The 13317-nt window shown below is 38.9% G+C and overlaps 3 protein-coding genes across 4 annotated transcripts; 1 reads left to right on the top strand and 2 right to left on the bottom strand.

The window, feature by feature from the left end:
- Positions 1-1691: 1691 nt before the first annotated feature.
- Positions 1692-3413, bottom strand: LOC131352536 (transmembrane protein 252-like). Its single transcript, XM_058388698.1, has 2 exons — positions 3123-3413; positions 1692-2368 (listed from the first exon to the last, which is right to left on the bottom strand). Exons 1-2 carry the CDS (start codon positions 3395-3397, stop codon positions 2098-2100), a joined length of 546 nt encoding a protein of 181 aa, XP_058244681.1. The 5' UTR covers positions 3398-3413; the 3' UTR covers positions 1692-2097.
- Positions 3414-6258: 2845 nt separating this feature from the next.
- On the top strand, positions 6259-9193 carry smim15 (small integral membrane protein 15). 2 transcript variants are annotated; one of them, XM_058390584.1, is made up of 2 exons: positions 6259-6399; positions 8601-9193. In XM_058390584.1, exon 2 carries the CDS (start codon positions 8634-8636, stop codon positions 8856-8858), a length of 225 nt encoding a protein of 74 aa, XP_058246567.1. In that variant the 5' UTR covers positions 6259-6399; positions 8601-8633; the 3' UTR covers positions 8859-9193. The 2 variants fall into 2 exon arrangements, with proteins under 2 accessions (XP_058246567.1, XP_058246568.1); XM_058390585.1 differs by having other exon boundaries at positions 6263-6403.
- Positions 9194-9435: 242 nt separating this feature from the next.
- Positions 9436-12997, bottom strand: ndufaf2 (NADH:ubiquinone oxidoreductase complex assembly factor 2). Its single transcript, XM_058390583.1, has 4 exons — positions 12777-12997; positions 11158-11247; positions 10758-10798; positions 9436-10661 (listed from the first exon to the last, which is right to left on the bottom strand). Exons 1-4 carry the CDS (start codon positions 12889-12891, stop codon positions 10431-10433), a joined length of 477 nt encoding a protein of 158 aa, XP_058246566.1. The 5' UTR covers positions 12892-12997; the 3' UTR covers positions 9436-10430.
- Between the last annotated feature and the right edge of the window lie 320 nt (positions 12998-13317).

Here is a 13317-nt window from a genome sequence, read left to right on the forward strand (position 1 = left end):
CTTTAAAAATAAAAGAAAGAAACATAGTAAGGTAATAAGCAATGCTAATGCCATTGTATTTAATTTTGTATCCATCGTTTTACTGAAATAAAAAAAAAGTCTTTATGTGTGTAAAAGATCTTAATATAAAAGTCTTTATTGTATTGGGATATTTTCTGCATAGATTCTTTTGTAGTTTTCTGGTCAGATTAGTGACCTGACGTTGGGTTAATCAGTCACTTTAAAGAATCTCAAATTCGTTTCTTCCAGGGTTTCATCGAGACACATCCCCAAATATCAGTTCAAACACTTGGAGTCTTAAACTGACCACAGAGAGCAGAAAGCCACCCGAGCGCAGACCACACACTTTCCCATTCAGGGGATCATGAATAAATTTTGTAAAATCAGATTATTAATATCGCATATACTATTTCAGTTTGGTTTCATGAATCTCCTTTATTTATGACATTTTTATTGGCATAATTGCATCGATTGACCTGCTGCATAGTAAAAAATCAATCGTAGAAATTTGAGTAAAGGGGTTTTTTATAATCTAAAACATATTGTATCATAGATTCAGCATAATCTGATCCTACATAAAACCTAATACTAGTTTACTAATTCAAAGATACATAGACATGTTAGTGTATGAAAAATAAGCTTAAATATTCTTAATACATTTATTGTATTTAGCTGACGCGCTTATCCAGAGCAACTTATATTTTTCTCGTTTATTCAACTGAGCATTTGAGGGTTAGGGGCCTTGCTCAAGTGGCAGCTTGGTGGTCCTCGGGTTTGAGACTCACAACCTGATCTGATCTCACAACCTGATCTAATCTGATCAGTAGTCTAACCTCAACCATAGAGCTACCAGTTAACACTTGATTTCATTTAGCTTCTCTGCAATTATACATTAGAGTGCTTGTAGTAACCGTAAATATCTCGTATACAAGTATTTCTTAGATTTTAAGTATACTTGAATATATAATTTCCTCTCAGTGGCACACAGAGATGTTCCACAGAGATAACAACTGTGGGAAAATTTCTGAAACTTATATTTTCCATACATTTAATCATTAATTACTTTTAACTTTTAATCATTACGGGAAGGTTACATTTCCTTAACCAATGTATATAAAGTTGATTTATTTCCTTTAGTCTTTAAGACAAATCTAATTCATTTTTATCATTAAAATAAGGGACACATAAGAAAATATAAAAAATGTAGAAATATATATATATATATATAAATAAATATATAAAAAAACAGACGTTACTAGTTAAATTGAAATAAATTGTTTAATCATTAAACTCACTCTGTTATGCTTAATTAATCAAATCTATGATGATTTTTAATATAGTTAAGTTTACTTTAATCATTACCTACCCTCATTTTCATAAACATTAATTTTGCCTATCTAATTGTCTTACTAATTATCTAATAATCCTTTCAGTATTAATCACCTTTCATAATCATTAGTTTGACAGCTAAACTTATAACAAATAGATGAAATTAGCACATAAAAAATAGACATAGAATCTATTTTCATGTACCGTACATTTCACAACAGAGACAACGAGCTCAAGCTTATCGTTTATTAACGCAAACATGGGAAACTTACATCTTGACCTATTAACACTAAAAAGACTTAAGAATAATACAACATATACATTGCACACTTTTATGCATATTAGCCTTATCCTGGCACAACACCTTAATGCTTTCATTCGTATCTTTTGACCAGTTCTGTCTATTTTGTGCTCTTTTGGAAATTACATCAACACAGGATACTAAGACTAAATCAGATGAGACTTTTTGTCATGTTTGTGTTTCCTTGTTACTATGATCACGTCTTATTTCCAAGTGATTGTGATCATCACAATGTCTACATCGTCTTCAGTATTTTCTCTCGGGTTCTGTCTCTTGGGATTCCATCGAAGCATTTCAGATTTGCTCTTTAGTCCTGATCCAAGTTTAGAGCAAGGCTTACAGTATAATTACTCCCAGTGATACTAAAGTCAGGGGCAATTAACAGCCTCAAAAACTCCAGGTCCTTACAGAGCCTTGACAAACACTAAGCATTTTTTCAGTGAACATCTCACTCTAGGATCCGTCCATCAGCAGCTGTTCAGAGGCTCGACAGTTGCGTTTGCGGGTAGATGGCAAGCTTGGGATTCAGCCTGGCTCTGAAGAACTGCTTGTTGATACGTAGGTGGTTCCTCATGGCTGAAGTCCTCAACTAAGGTCTCGTTGCAGGTCAGCGTGTAAACCGGAGGAGCCGGTCCATCCCATCCCGTGCCTGTAGGAATGGAGATGATGGTGGGGACAAGCTCAACAGCATTATTTCTGACCTGAGATTCCTCATACGATGGTGGATAGATGTCAGCCCTGATGAGCAAAAAGCGACAACCAGTTAGCCAGTTTTGGAATTTTAACTAGCTAGATTTGAAAGGAAATGATACTGTCTGCTAATAATTTTATGCCACTTTGCTTTTAAACAGTCGAAGCTGATTAGTCAGAAGTAAAATACAATAATTCAGCTACAGGGTTTGTCATTACAATCAATCCTCAAAGTGGATATCCTCATCATTATTAAACTGGGATATAGACTACACCAAAAATAATTACAAAAGAGAGTTATTGATGATATGGTGATATTTTCTTTTCTTTAATAATATTTATTTATTTAGCACCTCCAATGCCAGAGGGATGTGTTTTTCAGTCTTTGTGGTGTCTCAACATCACAAGCTACGATTTTTGTGATATTTAAAAAAAAAACAAAAGATTAAATAATGACAAAATTGTAATCACTGTTACCAATATCAGACCATTGCTTAGTCTGTTGTTTTATAACCAGAATGTCCTACCATTATATGTGTACACAGAAATGCAGATCTGGGCTTAGGATTCTTTTTTTTTCTTTCTCATTTTTCAAACTATCTAATACCAGGTAGTGGTATCTGTGTTAGTAGTAGTTACATGGATAGTGTTGGATTAATCCTTTGTATAAATAATTATTTCTTTGTGTATTGTGACATTCCTTCAATAATTATAACACTATAAATCGCAGCCACTTCTTTCTAAACTCCCACCCAAAGACTACAATGACTCCAAATCTTCTATAACAGAAAAGCAAGCCTACCTGTCCACAGTAAAAATCTGGACATCAGCGTCTCTAGACCTCCGCATTGACCGTTTCAGCAGCACGTTCTTCATTCCGTGACCGACAGACCACACCACTCCGATGGCGAGCATTATGAAGCCCAGTATGATAAAGAAGTAAGAGGAAATGTCTATGAGAATTTGGATTTGTTCACTTTGGATGGACTTCATGTAAGCGCCTGCAAAGATGAGGCTCAGGCCAATGGTGGGCAAAATGAGCCGTGCTGCAGACAGCAAGTGTTTCCTTGTAATCATGGTATCACTGAGGTGAAACTTCCAGCACTACGACAAATGCCATCTCAGTTTGAAATACTCTGCATCATGGTTTATAAGGAATATGGAGTTTGACCTTCCTGACGTGTTTGCATGGGAAAAAGTGAATTAGTGAATGAAGCAACATGAGGCCAGCACTAGCAGCACTAGTCTAGTAGTAATGTTGTGATAAGGCTTGTGTAAAAGTCTATGATAAGGCTGGTGTAAAAAAAAAAAAAAAATGACCATGCCTACTTTCGGTAAACTCCAAATCATGTTCAACTCCATGGCAGCAGTGGTGTATAAACACAACAGATTCATCATATCAAAGCATTACATACACACACACGCACGCACGCACACACACACACACACACACAAATTGTGTATACAGGGGTTAGTACCTACCATCTGTTCTGATCCCACAGAAGAGAGAAATTGCTAATACACTGCATCACAACTTGCTGTGTATGGGGCTGTGTAGCTGAAGACTAGTTAAAGTGCCCATGCTGACCCCTGTCCACTGCCAAAAGTGCCTTTAGTGGGCATGTGACCATGAAAAATGGACTGTGGAGCAATGGAAGAAGGTGGCGTAATCTGAAGAAGCATGTTTTCTTTTTATAACATGGTCTAGGTGCGTGTGCATGGTTACCTGGGGCAGAGATGGTACCAGGATGGACTATGGGAAGAAGGCAAGCTTTTAATGTTTTCATTTTGTCCATCTACAAAAGTTCATTATCCATCCTGACCGAAATACATTTTGTGGTGTATTCACCTCACTCGTGATACATGCAGTCACTTTATGATGTCTGTGTATGAGCAGGAAGCAGATGAGCTTTCTCCAGACAAAACACATTGCCAAACATACATGAGCACTATATTTTGAATGGGGTAGTACTCTTGTGAATGAGCTTGCTCATACGTTTATGAATGATTTATTAATGATTACAGGTCCTGCATCATTCATTTGACACTTTGCAATGGAATAAATGCGTTGGATGATTTGGAAACTTTATAGTGTCAAAGCTGAGCTAATGATAAGATTTATAACATGTATCAAGATGTTGTTATCTGCAAATAACTGACCCTTTGTTTTATCTTCAGAGGGTAAAAGGTTGTTTAAGTTCAAATTAAAGATGTGCAGACTACTTTTTATTAACCAAAACAAAAAATGAAACTTTATGTGCAAATCTATCGGACAAAAAGACATTACAGTAAATACAGGGTCCAAAGATGCAACTAGAATGAATTTAGTAGAAAGTGTCTGTGCAGTGATGCTTTTTAAAGCAGCTTGTGATGAATTACGTTTAAAGTTCAGGGCATCAGGTCGACAGTATTTGATTTTGATTTGAAGTGACTGTAATGAGCGACTGTAACGACTGTAATGAGTCAGTACAATCAAATTTGTGCTGTAAAACATACATCAGTGTAGTAAATGATCAAAGTGATGTACATGCATTTGTGATGGTGCTTCCTGGATCCCAGGGTGATGTGTGTAGAGAGGGGCAGCACAGTATTCAGGAGTCTAACAACCTGGATGTAAAAGCTATTAAACCTTGTGGAAGTCCAAACTAGATTGTCCACAGATACTCTTGCTGACTTGAAGATCTTGCTGATTATTCAGTCACATTCATTCATCTTAAGTAACTACTTCATCACAGCCTGGGTCATGTTGGATCTGGGCCTCATGCACACACATCGATCAAACATAACATTATGACCACTGACAGGTGAAGTGAATAACACTGATTATCTCCTCATCCTGGCACCTGTTAGTGGGTGGGATATATTAGTTGATGTGTTAGAAGCAGGAAAAATGGACAAGCATAAGGATTTGAGTGAGTTTGACGAAGGGCCAAATTGTGATGGCTAGACCACTGGATAAGAGCATCTCCAAAACTGCAGCTCTTGTGGGGGTGTTCCCGGTTTGCAGTGGTCAGTATCTATCAAAAGTGGCCCACTTTTGGAACAGTGGTGAACTGATGACAGGGTCATGGGCAGCCAAGGATCATTGATGCACATTGGGAGCGAAGGCTGGCCCGTGTGATCCGTTCCAACAGACGAGCTACTGTTGCTCAAATTGCTGAAGAAGTTAATGCTGGTTCTGATAGAAAGGTGTCAGTGCATCACAGTTTATTGTGTATGGGGTCGCAGACCAGTCAGGGTGCCCATGCTGACCCCTGTGCACTGCCGAAAGCACCAATAATGAGCATGTGATCATCAAAACTGGACCACTGAGCAATGGAAGAAGGTGCCCTGTTCTGATGAATCCCATTTTCTTTTACATCACTTGGATGGCCGGGTGCGTATGCGTCCCTTACCTGGGGAACACATGGCACCAGGATGCACTATGGGAAGAAGGCAAGACAAAGGAGGTAGTGTCATGCTTTGGGCGATGCTCTGCTGGGAAACACTGGGTTCTGCCATCCATGTGTATATTACTTTGGCACGCACCACCTACCTAAGCATTGTCCAGACCATGTCATGGAAATGGTATTCCCTGATGTCTGGGAGCAGGATAATGCGCCATGCCACAAAGCAAAAATGGTTCAGGAATGGTTTGTTGAGCACAATAACAAGTTTAAGGTGTTGACTTGACCTCCAAATTCCTCAGATCTCAAACCAATCTAGCATCTGTGGGATGTGCTGGACAGACAAGTCCAATCCATGGATGACCCACCTCGCAACTTAGAGGACTGAAAGGATCTGCTGCTAACATCTAGGTGCCAGATCCCACAGCACACCTTTAGAGGTCTAGTGGAGTCCATGTCTCGACGGGTCAGGGCACAATCTTAGGTAGGTGATCATAATGTTATGCCTGAGCGGTGTCTCATCATCACGGTCTCAACCTGCTGTTTAGTTAAAAGCTTGTAGGTGGCAGTAACGATGCTCTGATTAAAATAAAAAGGAAGAAGAAACTCGTATTCGTGTGACGCCGGCGAGTCACTTCCGCTTTCATTGAAACTGTAGCTACAAATCTGTTAGAAGCCGTTTTTTCCCCTCAGGTGGGTTAGTATCCTTTCTTAAATCCACGACTCTTTTCTTGTATAAAGCATCATGTCAGTTTGTAAATATAAGGCGAGTCAGGAAATCGTTAACTCACGCGCATTTCTCTCATGATATGCTAACCAAATTAGCCTCGTGGCTAGTACCGTTAGCTAGCTGACTCAAGAGGGTAACGTTATAGTTTTAATGGAGGCGTAGAGGTGAAATATTTGACTAATGTTTTAATAAAATAGCCTTTTCGTGAGAGATATGACACAGTGAGTCACTTTAACAGGTTTGCGGTGTAATTTATGATGATTTTTTCTGTAGCAGTGTAGCACATCCCCCACATCGACAAGGCAGGATACAGTTCAGTGTTTCACACTTCATGCAAAAATTAATAATAATTAAAAAAAAAAATTTCTTATGTAAAATCACATGGCAAATTATTATTATTTTTACTAAATGGCATGTGTAATAATAAGGAATAATAGGAGATTTTTAAAATATAAAACAGTTAAAAATTAGAATTTTTACATTTGATTATACCTCAGTAATTTTTTTTATTAATATTTATTTAATTTTTTAATGTAGTAAAATTATTATTCTGGAAAAAATGATGTCTCACAAATTTCTTTTTTACTTAATATCGAATTTTGTGTAGAAAAAAGAGAACAACCTAAATCAGCATAATTGTTTACATTCATGCTTTAAGTGATTTACATTTTGTTAAAAAATAATAATAATTATTGTAATAGTTGATTATTTGTGTGGATTATTTGACAGTTAATTAATCTACATAAATGTGGCTTGTAATCGATAAAGGCTGTAACGTATGTTTTGGCATTATTTTGTTTATTGTCTTCCAGTAACGTTCAGCAAAACTGTGAGGAATTTAACATTTAATCTGTTCATTATTCCCTTTTACTTCACCATCATCGTCAGTACTTAAATTCTCCGCAATCACATATACTATGCTGCCAAAAGTTTTGGGACAAATCATTGAATTTGTCCCAATGGTTGGGCTCGGCCCCTTAGATGCAGTGAAAGGAACTCTTAATGCTTCAGCATACCAAGACATTTTGGACAATTTCATGCTCCCAACTTTGTGGGAACAGTTTGGGGATGACCCCTTCCTGTTCCAACATGACTGCGCACCAGTGCACAAAGCAAGGTCCATAAAGACATGGAAGAGCGAGTTTGGTGTGGATGAACTTGACTGACCTGCACAGAGTCCTGTCCTCAACCTGATAGAACACCTTTGGGATGAATTAGAGTGGAGACTGCGAGACAGGCCAAAACTGGGACGTCCTTTACATGAACATTAGTTTAATATGGAGTTGTCCCGTCCTTTGCAGCTGTAACAGCTTCAACTTTTCTGGGAAGGCTTTCCACAAGGTTTAGGAGTGTGTTTGTGGGAATTTTTGACCATTCCTCTAGAAGCGCACTTGTGAGGTCAGGCACTGATGTTGTTCGAGAAGGTCTGGCTCGCAGTGTCCACTCTAATTCATCCCAGAGGTGTTCTATCGGGTTAAGGTCAGGGGCTGTGAAGTTCATCCCTGTCTTTATGGACCTTGCTTTGTGCACTGGTGTGGAGTCATATTGGAACAGGAATTGGTCATCCCCAAACTGTTCCCACAAAGTTAGGAGAATGAAATTGTCCAAAATGTCTTGGTATGCTGAAGCATTGAGTTCCTTTCACTGGAACTAAGGGGCCGAGCCCAGCCTCTGAAAACAACACCTGAATTCAATGATTTGGAGGGGTGTCCCAAAACTTTTGGCAATATCGTGTAGATGTTGACTCTTCATTCTTCTTAATAACCCAAATTGAAATTTGATTAATCCTAATTTTAAATGTAAACAAAATTGTTAGGCCAATACATCAAAAAAAAAATATCAAACCCCTTCTATGTAATGTATTATGTGGCTAAAATTTTACCTTGAAACGAACTAGACTCAATGGAATCTCATCCTCATTTGGGTGACACTGGACAGGAAATAATGTAAATGTAAATAATGTCCTTTGTACAACAGCAACCAAGTTCTCTGGGGGAACTATTAGGTCAGTGTAGTTACTGAGTTCATCATAGACTCAGCACTAATTCCTTGCTGTTGCAAGCTGACAGATGCAAAGTCAGTTCAGAGAAAAGCGCTATAGAAGTAAATTGAATTGTACAGTGTTTTAACTGATGCATGTTTCGTTTTTTGTTCTCTTCCTCAGTGTATTTGTCTGGAGGTGAGCGCTCATCAGAAGATGATTGACTTTAAAGGCTGGGCCGAGTACGTGGTGGAGTGGGCCGCCAAAGACCCCTACGGCTTCCTCACAACCATCATCCTGGCCTTGACCCCACTGTTCATCGCCAGCGCTCTGCTTTCCTGGAAACTTGCGAAGATGATCGAGGCCAGGGATCGTGAGCAGAAAAGAAAGCAGAAGCGGCAGGAGAACATAGCGAAAGCCAAGAGATCCAAAAAAGACTGATCTAAAACAAGGGGATGCAGGTGGATGCAATGTTCCTGTGTGTTTAAAAAAACAAAAACAAACAAACAAAAAAAAACCCTCAGCCCCACTCAGCTGTGCCGAACCCAGAGCAGCTCCTGCAGGGGCTTTGAGATGGACTTATCACTCGACACGAGAGTGCACATCAAGCAAGCTGATTGAGATCTCATTTGCAGAACTGCAGTGTTTTTTGTTTATTTTTTTCTGGAAAAATCATGTAACATGATTGCAGCATTCAACATTCCAATACTTTTTAATGTTGATGTTTTCCAACACAAATCCACTTTTTATTGATAATAAAAAAAAAGTTCTTAACAGCCTCAGCTGTCCTAACCTCTGTCCAATCAGTGTGACTCTGCTTTAAGAATTATGGTAGTGTAAATGTTGTGTGAAAATTCAGGATGACCATGTAGGCACAAACACAACTGGAAATTACACGCTACCATTTGTTTATTAACTCCTGTCTAAATAAGGTGCAAATACATTAGACATTTTGGAAAAGCTCAAGGGGACGATGTTAACTGAAACATCCAGTCTGAAAGGAATTAAATATGTTTATATTGAACTATTTGTGGTGTCTGCTGTTATCAATTTTATTGTTTTTCTCCTAGAAACAAAAGCTTCTTGTCTCACTCTAGCAACATATATTACAGATGGCAAACATCAGACTTTTTGCAGCTATAGTATACAAAAAGACGTGCTGAGTTACGGCAAGGAGGAGTCTGTGATCTAAGTTTACCACGATGATGCTGATGACCGATTTAGCATAAAAGTTGAAACTGATCTGTTTGAGCAGAGTGTACAGATGAGGAAGTGAGACATCTGTACAGACCAAAGGTCTAAAAGGCTGCTGCATCATTCTCTTCAGGCAGAGACAATTTTGCTGTTGCACCACTGACAGCAAGTAATCAAACAGCATTGTGGCTAATGTAGTCAACAGTTCACTAAAGTGAAGACAGACGAAGACGTCAGTTAAAAGAAACGAAAAAAACTTCACTACATAAACACTGGACAACTGTCCTCTGTTAGGAACAGGGTCAAATGCAACCTTGGAGACAAATCTGATTCATGACATGCAACATGCCTGATAAAATGTCCAAAACCAGCATAGAGCATCCAAAAAAAAGTGCTTCATGTTTAAACCCCTGGCTAAAGAATAACTGTAAAAGTAAAATGTTCCTAAACCAGCACGGACTAATACAGCTAAGACAAAGGTCTCTCTGTCTTACAAAACTCACACAATTACCTGAGCAAACGATTTTCTTAGCTAAGCTAATTTTTATTGAAATAAATACAACTGAATCAAATGAATGTAACAAAATATTAGAGAAATGTGCAGAGAGGATATAACTTAAGTTACAGTTTCCAATCTACTATGGATGGATTACGTTTCGCCCCACCGGGTTTATTTAGATCGTTATAAAGGTTGGAAAAGATCCACTGAAACCATGGCAACATCTGCACCCATTCGGTGAAGCTCTAAGCAGCAACAAGTATTACGCTGATGTTCACACTTCACAGTCGTCAGCTGAAAGTCCAGGACTTGAGACAGTTTTATTTTTTGGGAGGGGCCCAGGATCCTGGCTGGAAGGTGTTTGCAGTACTCACAGGCTCCTCACTCACTTGTGACTGCCCAAAATGTGTGGCAGCGGCGTGACCTTTGACCTGGGTCTGCATCGGCTGTGCAACTTTGCATTCTTTGGCTTGCAGTTCTTTGTCCTTCTCTTCAGCCTCTTGTGCTTTGATTTTGATTTGTTCTCTGTACCGTTCATTATTCAGCAACTCCTGTACAAGTACAAGTAAAAACAAATGTGATGGTTTAGTAAAAGTTATCAGTGGATATAGTAGATTTGTGATAGGGATCAGAACTGAACTGAATACCTCGATAGTAGGAGGATCCTTGCGTCGTCCTCTAATCCAAGCTGAATGAAACAAAAACAGATGAATTCTAACACATCAGGGCTTTACTACTTAACTAAGAGAGTAATTTACCATCATTCTGTTCTAGATGAGATTTATAATTTCATACGAGGTTAAGTCAAATTAAAACTTTTTTATATTTATTCTGCATTGTATAAAATAGGAAAATAGGTGTCACAAAATTGGATAATTTCTCTCCATTTGGCTTAATGCAACTCTTCCAGCACTTGATGAATGTCCGAATTCCTACAGAAAATAAATTCTAGCGGCTGTGTGTGCCGCAACTGAGACATTTCATTTGAGTTTATATTTGATGGAACTCACTGCTACACCATTAGAAACTGAAATCGTTTTACATTACCATCCCATTCAGAGGGAATCCTTCCTCCGAGGTACTCGAACTCTGTGGGATTGGACGCCTCCACAAACCGCCGAGCCCGAACGACCCGGCCTTAAATTGACCAAGAGAAACAGGAATTAATTAGAGGAAGGAAAAATAACCCAGTGACCTACACAATAATACCACTTAATAATGTTCTTGCATCTGTATTCATTGTTTAATCAGGTACTTCTATACCTGCTATACACTGAATCATCAATAACATTATGACCACTATATTAGGCAGCAAGTGAACATTTTGTCCTCAAAGTTGATGTGTTAGAAGCAGAAAAAATGGGCAAGCGTAAGGATTTCAGCGAGTTTGACAAGGGCCAAATTGTGATGTGTCCAGTGTCATGCTTTGGGCAACGTTCTGTTGGGAAAACTTGGGTCCTGTCATCCATATGGATGTTACTTTGACACGTACCACCTACCTAACCTAATGTTGCAGACCATGTACACCCTTTCATGGAAACCGTATTCCCTGATGGCTGTGGCCTCTTTCAGCAGGATAATTCACCATGCCACAAAGTAAAAATGGTTCAGGAATGGTTTGATGAGCACAACAATGAGTTTGAGGTGTTCACTTGGCCTCCAAATTCCTCAGATCTCAATCCAATCGAGCATCTGTGGGATGTGCTGGACAAACATGTCCGATCCATGGAGGACCCACCTCGCAACTTACAAGACTTAAAAGGATCTACTGCTAACATCTTGAAGCCAGACACCACAGCACACCTTCAGGGATCTAGTGGAGTCCATGCCTCAACGGGCTGTTTGGCAGCAGACGGGGGAAAAACACAATATTATGCTGGTGGTCATAATGTTATGCCCTACTCCTAGCTCATATTCTCCTGCTGTTGTGGACGGTTCTGCATAGACATGAATATTTGCACGCCGCAAAAAACAAAATGCCCAATTTTCACCCTTTATACGTGTGGATTTCACTGCATTTCACCCGGATCCTGTAGATCTGTTCCCAAGACCTCCTACTGTAATCATGAAGACAATCCTGTGCTCATCCCAGACTCTATTCACAATATTCTTTATACTATATCCTAATTGTGGAAGAGTAATGAAATCATTACACCCAGAAGAGAATAGATTCTTGAAGTTCAGATCCTCTCAAGGTTTCTTCCTCATGTTGTCTCAGGGAGTCTCGTCTGTCCCCAACATCAGGAATCTAAATCTGCATCTGGATTTCTACTGTATGGCCAGTGTTTGCAGATATACCTAATAAACTGAAAACCTGGGTGCAGCCTTTATTAAGCTATCGTTCTCCATCGTGTGTGGAGAAAGCAGACAGCATGTGAATTACTGAAGTGATGCAGAATAATCACATATACAGGAAAAGATGAGCCACTGTATTTCTCTGTACACGTGCTGAATAGTCTGACAGAACAAGCCATGCTAATGATTCACTCAAATGTCAAGGACAACAATCTATTCTGGTTTATTCTACTCTAATATGCACATTTTCACACGAAGCTTTAATAACTATACTGAGCTTTAATAACAAGACTGTACATCTTGGAGGTTGGGAGAAGCTAGGTCAAAGTTTCTAGAAATGCAGCTGGAGTGACGCCTTGACTTTAGCTTACCTGTCCATGTCTTCTGCTCGGGTATACAGTAGTATTTATTTCCTAAATGATCTGTTCCGACATGTTCTTTCATTACACCAAAAGTTCTCCTTAGCAGAGAAGCAAAACGACTCATTTTCTACATATATTATAAGCGGTAATATTAAACTCTCTCTCTCTCACACACACACACAAGCACGACCTCTTTCGAGGGGGGATTTGGAGTATCATTAATGCTAGGAGTCGATTCCCAAAAGAGTCGATTCACCGATTGCAGGCGTTGCGAATTGAGAGTCGATTCCAAAGCTTTGTCATTTTCTATTTACATTTACGCCCAAGCAGTATGTCAAGATCATCTGTCATAAACTATCAATCATAACATTGCATTATCCGATTCATTTATATTTCACCGTTTACGTCTGTTATTTCGTTTATGAATTACTTGTTTTATTTATTGCTTTACTTTGGAATTGGTAAAAGTGCGGAACCGACTCTTCGATTCGACTCCGAACTCCAAAACTCCATGATTCAAACAATCTCTTGTGATTTCAAGCAGCAACAT

The sequence above is a fragment of the Hemibagrus wyckioides genome, linkage group LG05, assembly GCF_019097595.1.
Source record: "Hemibagrus wyckioides isolate EC202008001 linkage group LG05, SWU_Hwy_1.0, whole genome shotgun sequence".
NCBI lineage: Eukaryota > Metazoa > Chordata > Actinopteri > Siluriformes > Bagridae > Hemibagrus > Hemibagrus wyckioides.

Excerpts from the sequence above, each read along its gene's own strand:
- smim15 (XM_058390584.1), top strand. The coding sequence starts at position 8,634 with ATGATTGACTTTAAAGGCTGGGCCGAGTACGTGGTGGAGTGGGCCGCC.
- ndufaf2 (XM_058390583.1), bottom strand. The coding sequence starts at position 12,891 with ATGAGTCGTTTTGCTTCTCTGCTAAGGAGAACTTTTGGTGTAATGAAA. Across the intron at positions 11,248-12,776 it reads CGAGCAGAAGACATGGACAG|GCCGGGTCGTTCGGGCTCGG; the intron begins GTAAGCTAAAGT and ends GGTCAATTTAAG. Across the intron at positions 10,799-11,157 it reads GATTCCCTCTGAATGGGATG|CTTGGATTAGAGGACGACGC; the intron begins GTAATGTAAAAC and ends TGTTTCATTCAG.
- LOC131352536 (XM_058388698.1), bottom strand. The coding sequence starts at position 3,397 with ATGATTACAAGGAAACACTTGCTGTCTGCAGCACGGCTCATTTTGCCC. Across the intron at positions 2,369-3,122 it reads CAGATTTTTACTGTGGACAG|GGCTGACATCTATCCACCAT; the intron begins GTAGGCTTGCTT and ends TTTGCTCATCAG.